We start from the raw sequence: 18964 nt of genomic DNA, 5'->3' as shown, positions 1-18964 counted from the left end.
CGGCATTTTTTTAGGCGAAGTTCAGAGTCATATGGTCAATGAGCTTTAAATGAAATGCAACAGACAGGACTAGACTGAAATATGATTATATTTTATTCCATTAATGTAATCAGACAGAGATACTCAGGAGCAGGTTGACAGAGTGACCACATCTATACATTTGGCATCATATTCTGGACTAAGAAGCTGCTCATGTCCTTCAGATGAAAACAAATGACAAATACAACCATGGCCTACTGTGTAATCATTATCCATGCTTTAAGTCCCTTGGATGAAACAAACGAATGGAACTAAGACCAAGATTTGAGGTTTAGTCTAAGTATCAAAATAGCAACAACTACTAGAAAGTCCCTTTTGATAATAAATATGAAATAATTAGTTATGTGGTTAAATAACTACAAACATTAGCCTGATATATGCCTTGTTTATATTCTTCACAGTAGGATGATTAAAAATCTAGTGATTGGTTGACATTTTGATGTGACCGAGTGTAAAATGTTGTGTTGATTTGACAGCCATTCCTCTGCTTCTGCATGTCTACTTGGTGGCCATCTTGAGGAGGCCCTGCTTGTCAATCTCGAAGAGCCTCCAGCCCTCTTCCAGAGACAGGTCAGCCGCACCCCGCCGCTTGTAGAACTCGATCGACTTGCTGTTCCATTCTGCAACGATGAAGTGCATGCTGCTGCAGCGAGTCTTCACGGCCGTCTGCACCAACAAACAAACAAACAAACAAATAAGTAAACATGAACTAAACATGATACTGCTCTGTATCGGTGATGCCATTTAGAAATGTTAGCAATCATCAGAGCAGATACACACAAGACAAACACGGGTTAATGTGCAGCCTTCTTGGCGAGAGCACAGACACTTTTGAAAGAATGGGTTGTGTACTTGGTGGATAAAAACACTTGTGAAACGGGTAGGGGGAAGACACCTACCTCACTCAGACGATTGAAGATGTGCGACCCGATCCCATAGCCTGGGGAAACAAAGAGGGACATCAGTCTTCTGATTCAAACCCAACAGTATGTGTAATGAGAGAGAGTGTGTGTGTGTGTGTTGGAGGAGGGGGGTCTAATATATACCTCTGTACTCTGGCATAACGTAGAAGTCCTCCAGGTAGAGCAGCTTGCCGATCCAGGGGTCGTAGGTGAAGTAGTACATGGCGAACCCCACCACAGTGTGACCTGCAAACACATACACACACACACACACAGGAGTCAGACTTCGCTCAACATCCAAAATGCTACATGAAAACAAGAAAACGCACACACACACACAGGGGAGCAGGAGGAAGTGCCCCCTGCTCCACCCATGGCCTCGCAGGTCGCCTGTGTGTGTATAAGTGCCAATGATTAACTACTGAATGGTGAATCACCAGGCTCAATGTGTGTTCCTACAACACTCATGTTTCCTGTTGACTAATCCATCCAGTTTGGAGGGATGCCAAATAAATGAAACATGTGGTCACTGGTCAGTGTTAATTTGTTTTAGTTTTTGTTTCGTTTGGGTTTTTTTTTTTGGGGGGGGGGGGGTGCGGGGGGGCGGACCAGACTCATCTCTTACCATCATGGCTCCTCTGGTCTTCAGGAACCTCTGCAACCAGACAGTGGTAGAAGGGGTGCTCCCCGAAGCCGTCCTCCAGAAGGTCTGGGGGAGAAAAAAAAAAATCATTAAATCCCATTCCATAATGTCAGACATCCACAGAAATGTCCACACAGAACAGGTACACATCTCCATCACAGTGTGGCTATTGATAAATATTGATAAAACTACCTACATTTAAGAACTATTCGTTTCCACAACTACTTAACTAAAAGAAGGAAATATTATTGAAATATCAAAAAGCTTTGTGAATGTCCTTGACCCCGCCTTGACCTCAGAGGTTCTGTGACACTTCCTTGTCCAGAGGGGGAGTTACTCCCTTCTGTGTCACGTGCATTGCTGGCAGCCAAGAGGCAACAACACTATGCTTCTGGCAAAGTCCTTTCAGACATTATAAAATCTGCTTATGGAGTCTGGTCTGGGAAAACCATTTGTCTCAGTGGAAAAGTCCACATCACGTGGGAACAACAAGTGGGAAACTTGGGGGAAGAGTCTGATACCAGAGTTCACTGGGGTGTTCTCACTTAGTTTGTAATCCATGTGGACTTTGATGTCCAGCCATTTCAATGTAAACTTGGCACATTGCTGTTTGTCACTTGAAAGCGGCATTTAAACGCCTCAAGCCATATGGTAGGCTACTACACAGTGGACCATTTATTATTAGCGCGTCTGATCTATGTAATATATATTTTTATATGCGCCTTTTATATTCACTTTATTGAGTCTTCAAGATGTTTCCAACATTCCGACTGCAAGACACATGAACTCTCGGAGGGAAGTCGGAAGAATGACGTAATCAGTGGGGGGGAAATAGACATCTTTTAACGACCATCAAGTGGTTCTTTTTTACACAACTTGTCATAACCCAGAGTTTAGACTACCTAGATCAGTGTGAGTCAACAATATTTGAGTTTCTATTGTTAGTTTCGATTTGGAATGTAATGTAAACACGTCGTGAATATGCAATCGGCTAAACAAATCTGGGGTCACCAGACCAGACCCGTCGGAACTGGATGGGTGAGAAGAAACAGCGTGTGGGGGAAGGGAACTTCCGATAGACCTACCTTTCTCGGTCAGCACAACTTGTTCCTCCATCTCCTCGAATTTCGCAAGTTCCTAAAAACAAATCGAAACCAACGTCAAAACGTGATAGGCTAGCCTATAGCCTACTGAAGACATTAAGCAAACAATTAGGCTATTGAATCCTAAAATTAAACATTTAACAAACAAAATTGACACCGAGGCAACTTTAGTCAACACTTGACACTTCAGTTGACCAAACACATTTTATATAAGAAAAATCTTACCACCTGCCAAAAGCATAATAAAAAATCACGTATAGGCCTAGGCTATTTTTTTTTCTTCTCATGTAGGCCTAGCCTATAAATTAGCCTATGTTCATAAGATGATGACGTCAAAACCAATTTGGTCGGAACTAATATCAGTTTAAAATCTATCGCAGTAGCCTAGTCTCCACTTTAGCTTATAATAAAAAGGAATATAGTCACAACGCCATTCATGTCTGAGTAGCCTATGTTGGTGGTCTTTACTTACCTTAATCAACCGCAATATATTGGCAACGTCTTTTGGTTCCGCTTTTCTGAGGCTAAAATTTGCCATTTTCTTCTTTTGGCCTTCTTTCCTTTACCCTTTCCAACTAAAACTCCGCGAAATGAGAAGTTAATCAAAAGCTCTTTCTTCATAAGTTTGCCTTTTGAAGATTTTAAACTTCCAAAAGGGAGGTTTTGCAACCCTTTGGTATAAAGAATCTACTCTGATCACATGAAGGCTCTGGCGGAGTATTCCGTCTGACCCGTTAGATGCCTACTTCCTTATTTATAGCAAGAACAAGACGTCACCTAACGTGACGTGCACGAGATTTGAGCTACGTCGTGTGTGGGCGTTGTTGGGACCTTGTCTAATAAGGGCTCTGGGCCTAACCTACCGGAAAGAGGATTTGACTGAAATGTCCGAAAGTAAACTTCGCTGGGGAGAGAAATCTTCCACGTTTTACTATTTAAGATTAGCTGACACAGAGACAGTAGAATAGGCTACACACATTTGATGTAAATGATGCTGATCTGTGTATAGTTGGCCTATCACATTATTTTGCCCGGGCCAAAGTTAATGTTCAATATGCCTATCTCCCCCCTGTTTATTATTATGGTCCGCAGTCACAAGGACACAGGCCCAGAGGGAGGCCTATCTTACAATATAATGATGATAATAACATGTAGGCCAACTTATATAACACTTTTCAAGCAAAGTGCTTTACAAACAAGAAACATAGGCTAATAATAATGATGATAATAATAAGTTTTTTATAGTGGTGACCAGTTGGGGATGTTGTGAATGTCTGCTTAAAGTCATATGTGATATGAGACCTGCATTGCAGATCCGTACCACACACAAGAAGCGGACCCGTACCACACATAAGAGGCGGAACCGCATTGCAGATCCGTACCACACACAATAGGGCTCGGGCACACGACTTGCATTCCAGGAATATTGCCGCCATGTTGGTAGCGCACTGAACGTGATGTCCATTCATTCAGATGCAGAACACAAGAAGCAGAAATATAGTATTAGCTGTGCTGTGCCCGCAAAGTTTTCACGTCATGATCCCGAGCCCTATAAGCGGACCCGTACCACACATAAGAGGCGGAACTGTATTGCAGATCCGTACCACACACAGTAAGCGAACCCGTACAGGTCCGCTTCTTGTGTGTGGTACGGATCTGCAATACGGGTCCGCTTATTGTGTGTGGTACGGGTCTGCTTCTTGTGTGTGGCAGAGCCATAGAGAGAGCAGAGAGAGTTGCGACACGCTTTGATGTAGCCGCCACACGATCAAAAGTTCCAAAAAACCTGTGCTGAATGGCTGAATTCCAGGAGGGTGGGATGTACTTCTAGATGCTGGAAGGTGTAATAAATTAACTCATTAACTACTGACCAAGAGATTGGCTGTAAATAGTTCCAAAAGTCCCATAACGAGGAAATAGCCTGGAAAAAGCACTGCCATTTTTCCCTACGGAGGTCTATGGGAGTGTCGCCACTCTGTTTTATCTACCGCTCTGGTGTGTGGTATACGGATCTGCAGTTCATGGGTTTCATCAGGTCCCTTTCCACAGGTGTATACAATGAAGCACCTTGATTATCAATACAGACTGCATGGTGATTGATACACCTGTGCAAAGGGACCTGATGAAACCCATGAATACGGGTCTGCCTCTTGTGTGTGGTACGGGTCTGCTTCTTGTGTGTGGTATGGATCTGCAATACGGGTCCTTTTATTGTGTGTGTGTGGCACGGGTCCTCTTATTCTGTGTTGTACGGATCTGCAATACGGGTCCGCCTCTTGTGTGTGGTACGGGTCCGCTTCTTGTGTGTGGTACGGATCTGCAATATGGTTCCGTTTATTGTGTGTGAAACGGGTCCGCTTATTCTGTGTTGTACGGATCTGCAATTCGGGTCCGCTTATTGTGTGTGGGCCATATCTGGCCCACAGTCAGATACCGTAGGTCCGCTACATACGGATCTAAAGGCTTTCATGCGGATCCGGCCCAAAGGAAATTGCTATCTGGGTAGTTGACTGTTTACTTTCTGGAACAACTGGAAGTCCCAGGCTGGAGGATTTAAGGGACCAAGTTGGACAGTAGGGGTTTAATAAATCTCTTGAATAGTCAGGTGCCAAACCATGTAAAGCTTTAGGTTATTAGAAGGATTTTATCAATCCTAAAACTCACTGGCAACCAATGAAGATTGGCCAGAACTGGGGCAATGTGTTTCCTAAATTTAGACTTTGTGGCTGCTGATTTCTGAAATGAAACATGGATTTAGAGAAGGACGATTTAGACATGCAGGTGAACAATAAGGTGGTGCAATAATCAAGTCTAGATGAAACACAGGCATGTATCTCTGTGTCCTGTGTCCTAGGCAGTCTAGTGCGTAGAGGAGGGGAAGATGGGAAACAGTTAGTGAACTTGAGATGCGCTGTGCGCTGCTTTCCAAACAACAAGCCTTGGATAACCAGCAATGTCAAGGCCCTTCTAAATAGGAAAAAGATGGCTTTCAAAGAGGGGAACCAGGCAGAGCTGAGGCAAGTGCAGGGGGGACTCAAAGTCAGGCTGAAAGAGGCCAAGGAGGATTACAGGAAGAAGATGGAACAGAAGCTGCAGGAGAACAATATGAAGGAGGTCTGGGATGGAATGAAGACCATCACTGGCCTGAGGAAAAGCAACAGCTCTGTGGAGGGAGATCTGGACAGGGCGAACCAGTTGAACCAGTTTTGATTGCCCTGCTCCAGCTTCAATAGAAGCGGCCTGTCCCACATAACCCCCGGACGCTGCTCTTGCTAGCTTAACGGCCCAATTCACCCCCCCCCCCCCTCACTTTCAGTGCAGCAAGTCTCCTCCTCCCCTCCCCCCCAGGGTGACCAAGACCATGGTAACACATACAAGTACCTGCGTACATCTGGACGATAAACTGGACTGGTCAGTCAACACTGAAGCAATATACAAGAAAGGGCAGAGCAGGCAATCTTCCTGAGGAGGCTGCGGTCTTTCAATGTCTGCAGCAAGCTCTTCTGGATGTTTTACCAGTCTGTTGTTGCCAGCGTCCTCTTCTATGCTGTGGCATGCTGGGGAGGAAGCACTAAGAAGAGGGATGCTGGGCGACTGGACAGGCTGGTAAGGAAGGCTGGCTCTGTTGTGGGAGCTGATCTGGAGTGCATCACTCTGACAAAAGGACCCTGAACAAGCTACAGAGCATTCTGAACAATGACTGTCATCCACTCTACAGCACTATCATACAGCAGAAGAGCTTGATCTGAAGACTACGCTCCATGACATGCACAACGGACAGACTGAGGAAGTAATTTGTACCCAGGGCCATACAACTGTACAATGCTTCACTGAAGGGAAAAGGAGAGTTGGACTTCTGAGTATATCTGCACCTACACTCTTATACACTTACATGGCATGGCTTACATGTCTACCCTGTCTTTTTGTCCATATATTTGACCAATGACTAAGTCTGCATCCATATCTAACTATCCTTGCACTGCTGCTATAACTCTTATATTACCATGTTATGTTTTTAATTGTCCATATATTTATACTACTGTTATTACTATGCTTATTTTTTTGTACTGTACATATTTATTGCTTGAAAATAGAATTTAATCTTGCACTGTTGCACTGTTGGACTTATTTGCACTACCAACTTGACACACACCTCATACTGGATCACAGTACCAATCCTCAGTACATTCATGCACATCTTTATATATAGTATTTTACTGCTCCTTTAGTCATGTTGATTTGTTGATTTGCTTTGTATTTTCCTGTTTACATTGTAATGTATGTTGTGTGTGGTGTCTTAAGCTGCTGGGACCTTGAATTTCCCCTTGGGAATCAATACAGTATCTATCTATCTATCTATCTATCTATGCCATTTAAAGTTGCAAAAATGGCCTATATAGCCTGGTCTCCATTTCAATATGCTGTGATAGGTTTCACAATGGGCTTTCCCACAGAGACATAACATACCCACATATATTCTGCTTGAACATATTCCAGTATAAGCACATGCTAAATAAATATATTTCTATTTATCAATATTTTTTAAAAATATGAGTAAATATTCAATATTGGCCACTTTCTTATATTTTCTTCATATTATTAAATATATAGACTTTCATGCAAGATATCCTACTATGTTGGCTTCCACGTATACTTGCACATACTTTTTGTACTATATTCATGAATCATATTGTAAAGCCATCTATTCAAAACTGGGTGCAGCTGCATATATGTGCATGTATTTTTTCCCTCGATAGTATGGGTTGATTCCAAGAAAACATTGCAACAGAGACACTGAATTGCATAAATGCCAGGAAAGCTCTTTAGCCAGAAATACATGAGCATGGCATCTAGGCAGGCAATTGAATTCACTGTCCAATGGACGCTGTAGAACCATGTTTACAAAAACATGGGCTCACAGACTTTGGGACATGGCCGGAGATGTAGGTCAGCATTTCTTCCCTGAACATGCTGCACCCTTCCAGGCTGTAGAGTTTTATTGTTGAAGGACCAGGGTCAAGTGACTTGATGTTCAAGATCAATTATGGGAGATAAGATAACACAAGATAAAACCAGTTCAGAGGCCATCAGATAAGGCCTCGCTCAACGAGCAGAAAAAGGCTTTCAGGGAGGGAGGCAGGAATAAAAAATCAAAGAACTTCAAAAGACACTGAAAGTAAAGAAGAAGGAGAAAGAAGCATATGGGTTCAGACTAGAACAGCTGCAATACAGTGAAGCAGGTATGGGCTGGAAAGCGGAAGATCACAGGCATGAGGAGGAGGACGGTACACTGCCTGATGGCGAACAGATTCTGGTTAATTATCTGAACTAGCCTGGCTAGCACCTATACCACTTCTCAAATGAGACGTGGTCTATGATCCAGACGTTCATTTTCTCTTATTCGATCCGTTCATTGGGCACCACGGATGTCTTGTTCTGTGATTGGTCCCCTATCTCAGGCAAAAATTAGGGCAGTAGTTTCCAGACGTGAATGAAATCACCGTGCAAGGCAGGATGGGAACACCCAGGCTAGATCTGCACTGTTCTATATCTTTTACTGTCTATGGATTCCTTAACAGATTTGACTGCCCCAGACAACCCCAACCTCCCCCACTTGCCAACACGTTAATATCATTCACCCGCAACTGTTAGAGGACAAGATTGGAAAGATGAAGGTGGATCCATCACATAGTCATGTGGTGTTTGGATTATCTATCCCTCAGACCACAGTATGTACGACTGCAGAACAGTGTCTCAAGCACTATAAGCACCACGAGGCGGCCACAAGGAACTGTCAAGGATGACACAGCAGTTGTTGGCCTCATCCAGGGAGGCAATGAGGAGGAGTACAATGGAACACTCAACAACTTTGTGGAATGGAATGCTGACAATCACCTCCATCTCAATACCACAAAAACCAAGGAGATGGCTGGACTTCAGGAGGAGGGGGAGGAGGAGGACCCAACCAACACCAATCACTATCAGGGGCACAGGCTTAAGTGGACTCAACCTACACCAATCACCATCAAGGACACTGAAGTGGACCCAACCTACACCAATCACTTTCAGGGACACTGAAGTGGACCCAACCAACACCGATCACCATCAGGGGCACAGGGTTAAGTGGTCGCCAACCATATAGGCACCTTGGTGTGCAGCTTGACAGCAAGCTAGAAGAGCCATATGGAGGCGATGTTCTGTAAAGCCGACTTTATATAGGCTAAGGTCATGCAGTGGTGGCCAGTGCCCTGTTTTTTAATTGCGGCCTGTTGGGGAGAAGGCATCTCACAGCAGACAGAAACAGAGTGGACACACTGATCAAGAAGGCCGGCTCAGTGGTCGGGGTTGAACCAGAGACGGTTCAGCAGATCCCTCCCACGTCTGTCAACTTTCAGTTTCGAACAAGTTCCTAGCGATTTATTAGCGATGATAAATGAATAGGTAGATCTTCATATGCTGGAATTATCATGAACTATCATGCAGACTTTAAGAACAGGGGGAACTTGCCCATGATATTCTTCAAAGAGGTGAAGTGACCCCTGATGTCTCAACCCATCTGTGGTTGTCGCTGAGGGAGCCTTACTGTGTCACAGCTCTAAAATGGGAAGAAGGAGCTCGGGCCTCTTTTAGGAAATTACATCATATCCCTTCCCAGCTGTTGGACATTTCTGTTCCGTGCCAGGCGGAAGTTAATCCAAAGTAGGCTGGAAAAACAATAGACGCTGCCTGGGGGGGCTCTGACATCACAAGACTTCATCAAAGAGTTCTCTCTCTTTTACACACAGACACACACACACACACACACACACAGCCTTCTTTCTCTCTCTTTTACACACACACACACACAGGGCTCTGTGTCACTCATACACCCACACTGCCCCCCCCCCCCCCCTCTCTCTCTCTCTCTCTCTCTCTCTCTCTCTCTCTCTCTCTCTCTCTCTCTCTCTCTCTCTCTCTCTCTCTCTCTCTCTCTCTCTCTCTCTCTCTCTCTCTCTCTCTCTCTCTCTCTCTCTCTCTCACGCGCGCTGGGTTGTAGGTATAGCATGTAGTAGCTTGAAAACTTGTGGGTTTCTATTCCCACCTTCCACCGCTGTGCCCTTGAGCAAGGCACTTGGCCCCAAGTTGCTCTCTCACGCACCCACACTGGCCTCTCTTTCTCTCTCTCTCTCTCTGGGTTGTTGGTAGTAGCTTGAAAACTTGTGGGTTCAATTCCCACCTTCTGCACATGTGGCAAGATGGTTACAGACGATCTTGAACTGGTCTGTGATCAGCCAAAGAGGACACGTCACTCCTCGCTGCATGGGTCAGTCCCAGCATAGAGCAAGATGCTGTCCAGACCTTCTTCCTTTTCTGGCAGCACTGTGGTGGGATGGCCTACCCATCTCCGCCAATCTAAAAGGCGTTGTTAGTTATAATAAGCAGTTACTCTCTTCCCAATGTTAAAGGCTTAGCCAGTTATAACAAGCACCCACACACACACACAGGACAACCCCCCCCCCCCACACACACACACACACACACACACAGTCCCTTTATGTGAGTGTTCATCTAGAGCCATTTTGATGATAGAAAGGGCCACAACATGTTTTCATTGTCACTATCAGAGGGCCTGATTTGACCGTGCACTCCTACTTCCACTAATGGTATAGGCTTATGGAATTAACGCTATTTAAGAACAAAGTATAGCCTACAGTATACTGTAGGGGGCACATTCCAGTCCAGTACAAGCAGTGCATCTAGCTTGTTATAACGAGCAGTTACTCTCTGCCCAATCTTAAAGGCCTAGCTAACAAGCAGTTACATACACACACAAGACACCTGCCCCCCCCCAACCCACACACACACACACACACACACACACACACACTGGCCCTTTGTGTGAGTGTTCATCTGGAATCCAGTCAAGTCAGCGCATCTCAGATCAACACACACCACTGAGGGAGCACTGCAAGTGTGTTATTATAGAGATCTTCACAGGCGTGGCAGAGGGAGAGAATTAAGCAGTAAGCCTCGAGAGGCCGTGGTTTACACTGATTTTAGAACAGCTGAGGGGCATTGTTAGGCATGACATGCAAGAGAGAGGCTCTGTTCTAAAATCAGTTACAAACAATAGACTCAAGTGGATTATTGCTTTTCTAAAATGGTTTCTTTATACTGTATATCTGGCAAGTTTTCGTGAAACAAAGGCGAGAAATGTAAGAATATCAGATAATCATTCTTCCGCCAAGAAATATATCTCCTCAATCTGAATGGTTGCCAAGCAACATTGGGACACAGCTACTCTATCCTTTGTGTTAGTGTGGTAGTGCATTATGAAATGCGGTCAAGGTGTTTGTTTGGGCTGGATTTTACAACAGCATCGAATGCAATTCAGCCAATCGTATGGAACTATCCATTTTAGAAGCTGCAACAGTTGTCTGAGCGGCTTTACCTGTCAGGTGTGTCTCTGGCTGGACACCTGGTTGTCATATCAAGCATTTGATTGATTGCATAAGTATATGATATCAAGTAAAAGTATTTTTTATGGTTATGGTTTGATTGGAGGTGTCTGGCTGGATGGATATATCAGTGAAAAACTCATATAAACTGCATATCAAAAAGAAGTGGGCATACATAGCTCAACCTGTGAGGGGACTAGACCCTACACAGCAAAACAGCCTTAGAAAGCTTTGAAAAGAGCTCACATGGGAAAAGAGGAGATATTTTAATGACCCTGATATTGACTGGATTTCACCTAGTTGTCATATCAAGCATTTGATTGATTGCATAAGTATATGACATCAAATGAAAGTATATGTTTATGGTTATGGTTTGATCAGGAGTCATTTGGCTTTGGCCTCTTACCTTCGTCATCATCAGAGGCGTCTTAAACAGAACTGAAAGTGCTTATCTAAGGTCTTCCATGGAGACTTCTAGACGTTTGAACACACGTGTGTGTTCAGTCTGTCTGTGTGAGTGTGTTCAGTTTGTGTGAGTGTGTATGCTCAGTCTGCATGTGTGTATGCAGTCTGTCTGTGTCAAAGTGTGTTTGTGTGTTTCCAGTCAGTCAGCATGTCTGTGCCCAGTCTTGTAAGAGGCTATGCTACAATTACATAACACATGCTGATCAGCTTGGACCTCACTTTCTTGTAATACCACATTTAGGGTTCCTACAGTCAAATGTTAAAATTCCATAACTTGTCCCTGACTTTCCCTAACAAAACAAACTGAATTTCCATGACCTATAATAAATGGTACAACATACGATTTACAAGATTTCAGAGCAGCCATGTATCATTCAAGAATCAGAGGGGTTTTTTTAGCAGAAGATGAATAAATGGACAATAAATCAACAAATTTGGTCTAACAACACACTCAGGTGAGCAGTAAAGCTAATTCTATGTGGAAATATATTTTTATTCATGTCTTTTAGCAAGTAAATTTGAAACTGCTACAACAAAATTCCCTGATATTCCAGGACTTTGCTCTAAATGTGATAAAAAATTCCCTGACTTTCCATGTCTAAAATAGACTTCATCAAAATTCCATGATATTCCAGAAATTCCATGACCCGTGGGAGCCCTGCACATTGCACCTTGAGACTTGCCGTGTCAAACACATACAATCCAACAAGTTCTAGTCAACTAACATTATTATTAAGAATTGAATTGAATTCTTTCTGTATTTAGAATTGATCTGTCTGTGAGTGTTCAGCCACTAGGTCAGAGTGGCTCAGGATTTCATGGTGAGGCACCATCTGCTGGACAGAGAAGCAAAGTGTCTTGGAGGAGGTGAGAAATAATGGCGTTCACCCGTTTCATAACCAGCTTTAGCGTAACCAGGCAAGTGTTTACTTTTGTTGGAGGGAACAGAGCATCTGGTTATCAAATGTAGCTCTGGTATAGTTCATATACTCAGAGAATGACAGGAGGCATTCATTATCAAAAGACATCAATTGTTTTATTTTGTTCAGCTTCAGAACATGAAGACTGAAATTGATCACAAAGCACACCTGACAAACAGACTGCATGATGCCGATGCAAGACTGACGGGGTGAAACGCAGGGAAATTAAACAGGCCTGGAGAAGCAGCTCCTCAGTTCAGCTTGTCAAAGTACTTCAGCTTCCCAGATGGGTCAGGAATAATCTACAACAAAATCACATAATTTAGATCCACCAGCATGGACACACGCACGCACGCACACCTACAGAATTGACCTGTTTCACACCCATTCAATCATACACTGGATTGTTACTCTGGCAGTTTGGTTTTGAGCACAAGTTTTTTATCTTGCAAGAACTTAGACATTTTGTGAATGTATTTTGAGAATGGAGAAAATGGTGGAAGGTTTAAAAAATGTTTTAGCAATTGTGAAAAACTGTAAGTGTTCCCATAATAAGCAGTGTATTAAGGACATCATGGAAGAAAGCCACTGTCCTAAAATACCTAAATAAGTAAATTAAGTTTAATTACTAGCAAAGTAAATTAAGTTCAGTTTTGAGATTTTCTAGTACAAATGTCTCCACTGTCTCTAAAATGTCTTAACAATGTCTGTCTATAAAATGTCTATTGTCTCTAAAGCATCTCTAAAAGTTTCTAGTGAATGTTTAATCAGGCTGCCATATTCACACACACTTTAGACTCACATAACACTATCTTACACACACTCTCTCTCTTTCTCGCAAACACACACTTACCGTATCACTGCCAGGCTTCCAACCAGCTGGGCACACTGTGAACACAGTGACAGAAGAGAGAGAGAGAGAGAGAGTGGGTGAGAGAAAGAGAGTGTTACTGTATGTGTGTGTGTGTGTGTGTGTGTGTGTGTGTGTGTTCTACTGAATGTGTGTTATTAATGGAGTGTGTGCGTGTTACAGAGTGAGTGACTGTGTGTGTGTGTGCCTGTGATTGTGTGAATAACTTAACGTGTTATGCTTATAGTGTGTGAGTAAGCTACTGAGTGTTTGTGTTACTGGAGGAGAGTGTGTGTGTGTGTGTGTCTGTGTGTGTGTGTGTACACATGTTACCTTCTCCATGTTTGTCGGTATATTGGAAAGCCTGCACCAGTCTGAGGGTTTCATCCACAGAGCGCCCCACCGGCAGATCATTCATAGTGATCTGTCTGAGAGTGCCCTTGTCATCGATGATAAACAGGCCCCTACACACACACACACACACACGAGAGAGAGGGAGAGGAAAAACACAGAGATGGTTGTGTGAAAGCGAAATGAAATACCTGAAGGAACACAAAATATTTTGTTACAGTAATACTGATCAACAGAGAGAGATAGAGATAGAGATAGAGATAGAGATAGATATACGTTAATCATCCCAAAGGGAAATTCTGTACCCAAAGAGAAATTCTGAGTGTGTGTGTACCTGAGTGTGTGTCCCTGGTCCTCCAGGTAAACGCCATAGTCTTTGCTGATCTGATGCGTGAGATCCGACAGCAGGGGGATCTTCATGGGCCCCAGACCTCCCTGTTTCCTCGGTGTGTTGATCCTGTCCATTACACAAACAGCCAATCAACACTCAGACGCACAGCAAGCAGCCAATCATCACTCGGCTGCTCCAGACGTTTTTTTTGCTTTTTGGGAATTTTGCTTAATATAATATGAATCCATACACCCTCATAACAGAAAGACAGTTATACCTGCTGCTACCTGGATAAGCCAGAGTTATATTTACATATCTGCAATTACACCTGAAGTTACCTGGATATGTCTACGGTTACACCTGTGAGCAGGTGTGTTTCAGACGCATTTGTGGACAGAGGGTGTTTCCCTGTGGGTACGTGTGTTTGTTTGGAAAAAATGTCCCATAAGTACACACACATCCAAGATGTCTGAACTGGGTGCTGGGCCAAAACAAAAGCAGTAACAATAAAGAAAAGTCCGCACACCAACGGCTCCAAAGCAAAAATATTATTTTAACCCATGACGTTTCAGGGGCAAACCCTTCCTCAGATGTCAAGAAAGGGCTTGCCCCGAAACGTCACAGAGAGAAATAATATATTTGCTTGGGAGCGATTGGTGTGTGGACTTTTATTCATAGTTACTATGTGTGTATAGCGTCTGTTTACCAGGCCAGCTGTGTAATGTGTTTATCAGGACAGGTGTGTGAGTGTGTACATGTTATGCGAGTGTGTGAGTATGTGTGTGTTCATCAGGCCAGGTATGTGACTGTATATTTTGTGTGGGTGTGTATGTGTGTGTGTGTGTGTTCTTACAAGGCCAGGTGTATGAACTGAGAGTCCACCAGGTCGTGTGTGTGTGTGTGTGTGTGTGTGTGTGTGTGTGTGTGTGTGTGTGTGTGTGTGTGTGTGTGTATTTTATTTGTGTGTGAGTGTGTGCATACCAGGCCAGGTGTGTGACTGTATATTTTATGTGTGTGCGTGTGTGTGTGTGTGTTCTTACCAGGCCAGGAGTATGAATTGAGAGTCCACCAGGTCAGGTGTGTGCGTGTGCGTGCGTGTACTTTATTTGTGTGTGAGGGCGCACTCACACTAGGTACGTTTCACCCGTACCGTACTGGAGCACGGTTGCCTCTGGTCCCTGGTCTGCACTCACACTGCATATAATCAAACCGTACTTGGGTACGATTGAGTTGCTGTGTTCTAGAATCTTTATGCAACGTGTGATTGTTAATTGGAACGTTATTGTTTATTTCATCATTAATGACGTCGTGCTTCCGTGCGTACCGTACCAGAGTCCACCTCCTCCAAGCGTACTAGCGTACCGTACCCCGGTACGGAACGAAGTGATCACACTGGTCAAACGAACCGGACTTTAGGGGCCAAGTGTACTCGGGTACGGTACGAATTGCCTAGTGTGAGTACGCCCTGAGTGTGTGCATACCAGGCCAGGTGTGTGAACTGAGAGTCCACTGAGCATGCCACTACTTCAGCATTGATGGCTCGGAACTCTTGGACGCGATCACTGAAGGCGATGATCTCTGTAGGGCAAACAAACGTGCTGCAAGGAGACGTGCACACACACACACACAGACAGACACACACACACATTGAACAGGAGTTTAACACATCCATAAAATCGCTCTGGTTTCATGCACATAATATGTGTATGAGTGTGTATGTACTTACAAATCGAGTGGGTAGAAGAAGAAGACCAGGTACTTTCCCTTATAATCTGACAGTTTCAGCTCTTTAAACTCTCCATTGATTACTGCACTTCCTTCCCAGTGAGGGGCGGGCTTCGATACTGTTGACCAATCAGAAGTGAGCCATTAGACACTGATTGCACATTGACTGAGACCCTAAAGTATCCAATTAATCTGTGGAAACCCTCTGAGTATGTTAAGAACGGTGCATATTCATTTGCTGGTTGAATAACAACTTAACAACTATGACTGAACAACTATGTGGGTAGTGTAGAGGTTAAGGCGCTAGGCTAGAGTGCAGTAGCCTGAAAAGTTGTGGGTTCAATTTCTGGCTTCCACCATTGTGCCCTTGAGAAAGGCACTTAACCCGTAGTTGCTCTGGGGACAATTTTATCCATTGTAATGGACCTATCTATGTATGTCACTTTGGACAACAGTGTCTGCTAATGAATAAATCTAATGAAAACTGCTGGGGCAGGTTATCATCCTGCTATGCCTATATCGGTACCCCCCCCCCCCCCCCCTTCAGTAAATAAATCAGATTAATAAATCAGATTAATAAAGATTAACCAGGGGCATATACTGTTACAAGTCTGAGAGAAAATGATGTAGTAGAGTGCGCTACCTGACACCTTCAAGGGAACGTCAACACAGTATTGTCTGGCAGCTGACTGGTCAAAGTTCATGCCTCTTCTCCCTCGCTCTCCACTTCGTTTATTTTGCATTTTTACCTCATTAACCTATAATATCTAATGGCAACGCATCCTGCTAATATGGCCTCGCATTGCAATGCCAAGTCACAACAAAAAAAACTCAGCTCAGAGACAGCAAGGCCGAGATAAGCGACCCTCAAACGTGCACGCCTCCAAAACTGGATCCAAGTGCCTTTCACTGACGTGTACCGGACATTTGTGCCAACGACTTCTATTTTGTTAAAAAGGTCTGCAGTAAATAAAATCATACGCCACACTAATGACATCCCTAAATGACTTAGCTTAGCTGAAGAGGTCATGCTTAGCAAGGCATGAAATGTATGATCTAATGGGGCCGTACATTCATCAACTTTGAGTAATATTATCGGAAAATGCAACTTTTCTGAAGATGGGTTTTCAGGGAAATATGTTGGAACGTTACCACTGTAACGTTAACTTAACTGCAACGTTTCAAGGACTTACAACGAGTCCCTGAAAGAGCAGTGACAGAGATATTTTTAGTCTACACAAACATATATTTACGTTAAAACATAAGTTGTGAAGTAAAACGTAAAACGACTTAATCAACGACAGCTGAAAAATGATAAGGCTAATACCGACAACTAAATTAGCTACCAGCTAGCGCCAGCTAACGTTACCATATGGAATGACAAACCTTATGACCAAGAGTTCAGCAACCTCTACATTTTGTGTTTAATGATTTAAACGATATAGACTGTTTAGAATCAATTAAATTAATTACAGATGGAAATTGTATAAACGTTTCGTTGATAACGCACTCACTTTTGGCTTTGCTTAAGTGCAAAGAGTGGTCCGACACAGGCACTCTGAAAGCCTCTCCTGGATAAACGTGTCCACCTGCATAATTATAACATTCTTGTTTTCCGTTTGCATCTTGAGAGCAAATAACGGCATCTAAAAGCAAGAGCAGCCCACAGACGAGGCTTAAAGAACGGGTCTGGAAGAGGATGTTGTAGCGTGTTACCTCCATGCCCAGGACTTGTAAGTTGCACGTCTGCAGAACTACCAGGAAGTTGTATTTCAAACAAGGAAAACGCCTAAATGACATAATTTGTCCAACGAGGAGCACCGTACGTCCATAATGGTTACTTCTCAAGACAGGCCAGCAGGTGGCACTCGTACACACAAAATCAGATAGGCCCTATTTGATTTTGACATGATAGCTGCAGCAGAAACTTTAAAGCATTGTTCGCTTAATAGCATGTTTAAGTTTTCAAAACCCGTCACACAAGTCAATTCAAGTCAAGTCAAGTTTATTTATATAGCGCATTTCATACACAGAGGTCATTAAATGTGCTTTCCATAAACAAATAGAAGGGCAACAGTCAATCATAATAGATCATAATGAAAAAGAAAACATAAGCACAAGGTAAAGTCATTTAAAAGTAAAGAATAATGGAAAAGACAAAATTAACACTACACTTTTCAAGCACACTCCTACATCAATGTCTAAAGCTAGCACACACACACACACACATACACACACACATTTTCATCAACCAGTCTGAGGTGGAGCGTCACCAGCTTCAAGTTTCTGGGTGTCCACATTTCTGTGGACCTCTCTTGGACCTTCAACACCTCTGATCGAGTGGGATCACCAGCGTCTTCTCTTTCTGAGGAGACTAAAGAATATCCATCTGTCTCCTCAGATCCTGGTGACCTTCTACCACTGCACCATCGAGAGAATCTTCACCAACTGTGCTGGCATAAGGTGCGCATCATCAGCGTTCTCAAGACTGATTACCCCACTCCCCTCCAGGAGGCGTTACAGGTACGGTACACTTAGCCATATTCTACTGCTCTTACTCATCCTCCACATTCTTACTCTTGTTACTGCCTCTGCACTACAATGGTACTGTTACAACGCTGCACATACTGTACATATGGTACAGATCTGGTTCTGAATATCAATATTCCATGTATAAAGCACATGTGTAACCTACACATCTGACTATAAATAAAATCTTCAGAAAATAGTTTAAATTTAATTAATCCCGTATATAATTGCACTTCAAGTGTCAAAACAGTCGTTTTCTGAGTATCAAAACTGCAGGTTGTAAGTATTTGCGGTTCTTGCACAATCAGAATCAGAATCAGCTTTATTGGCCAGGTTTGCATAAACAAACAAGACATTTGACTCCTGTTAATCTTTGCTCTCAAAGTACAGCATTCAACAAAGAGCATAAAAAGAATAGGCTAAAAATACAGAAGTAAGAATAGAATGAAGGGCAGTAGAATAAGGCCATGTATAAGAATAAATACAGTACACTAATGCAATTGCCCGGAGGGAGAGTGTGGCTGGGAATGTCTGCTTTGTTGTCTCTGTCAGGTTGCCATGCACTCTCAAAAATAGGGGTACTGTTGGGGTACATTTTCGTTCTTTCAAGTACAATTTTGACCCTGTACCTTGTATTGGTACTAATAGGTACCATTTCGGGTACATAA

The 18964-nt window shown here is 43.3% G+C and overlaps 2 protein-coding genes across 2 annotated transcripts; both read right to left on the bottom strand.

The window, feature by feature from the left end:
- Nucleotides 1-70: 70 nt before the first annotated feature.
- On the bottom strand, nucleotides 71-3410 carry sat1a.2 (spermidine/spermine N1-acetyltransferase 1a, duplicate 2). Its single transcript, XM_062537146.1, has 6 exons — nucleotides 3160-3410; nucleotides 2670-2721; nucleotides 1567-1650; nucleotides 1086-1187; nucleotides 939-979; nucleotides 71-705 (listed from the first exon to the last, which is right to left on the bottom strand). Exons 1-6 carry the CDS (start codon nucleotides 3223-3225, stop codon nucleotides 538-540), a joined length of 513 nt encoding a protein of 170 aa, XP_062393130.1. The 5' UTR covers nucleotides 3226-3410; the 3' UTR covers nucleotides 71-537.
- Nucleotides 3411-12604: 9194 nt separating this feature from the next.
- Nucleotides 12605-17547, bottom strand: prdx4 (peroxiredoxin 4). Its single transcript, XM_062537145.1, has 7 exons — nucleotides 17282-17547; nucleotides 15769-15886; nucleotides 15524-15640; nucleotides 14046-14168; nucleotides 13694-13824; nucleotides 13364-13398; nucleotides 12605-12812 (listed from the first exon to the last, which is right to left on the bottom strand). The coding sequence occupies exons 1-7, from the start codon at nucleotides 17487-17489 to the stop codon at nucleotides 12762-12764; spliced, it is 783 nt and encodes a 260-aa protein (XP_062393129.1). The 5' UTR covers nucleotides 17490-17547; the 3' UTR covers nucleotides 12605-12761.
- Nucleotides 17548-18964: the final 1417 nt, after the last annotated feature.

This window comes from Sardina pilchardus, chromosome 5 (assembly GCF_963854185.1).
Source record: "Sardina pilchardus chromosome 5, fSarPil1.1, whole genome shotgun sequence".
Taxonomy (NCBI): Eukaryota; Metazoa; Chordata; class Actinopteri; order Clupeiformes; family Clupeidae; genus Sardina; species Sardina pilchardus.
This window is presented reverse-complemented; position numbering and strand designations above follow the sequence as displayed.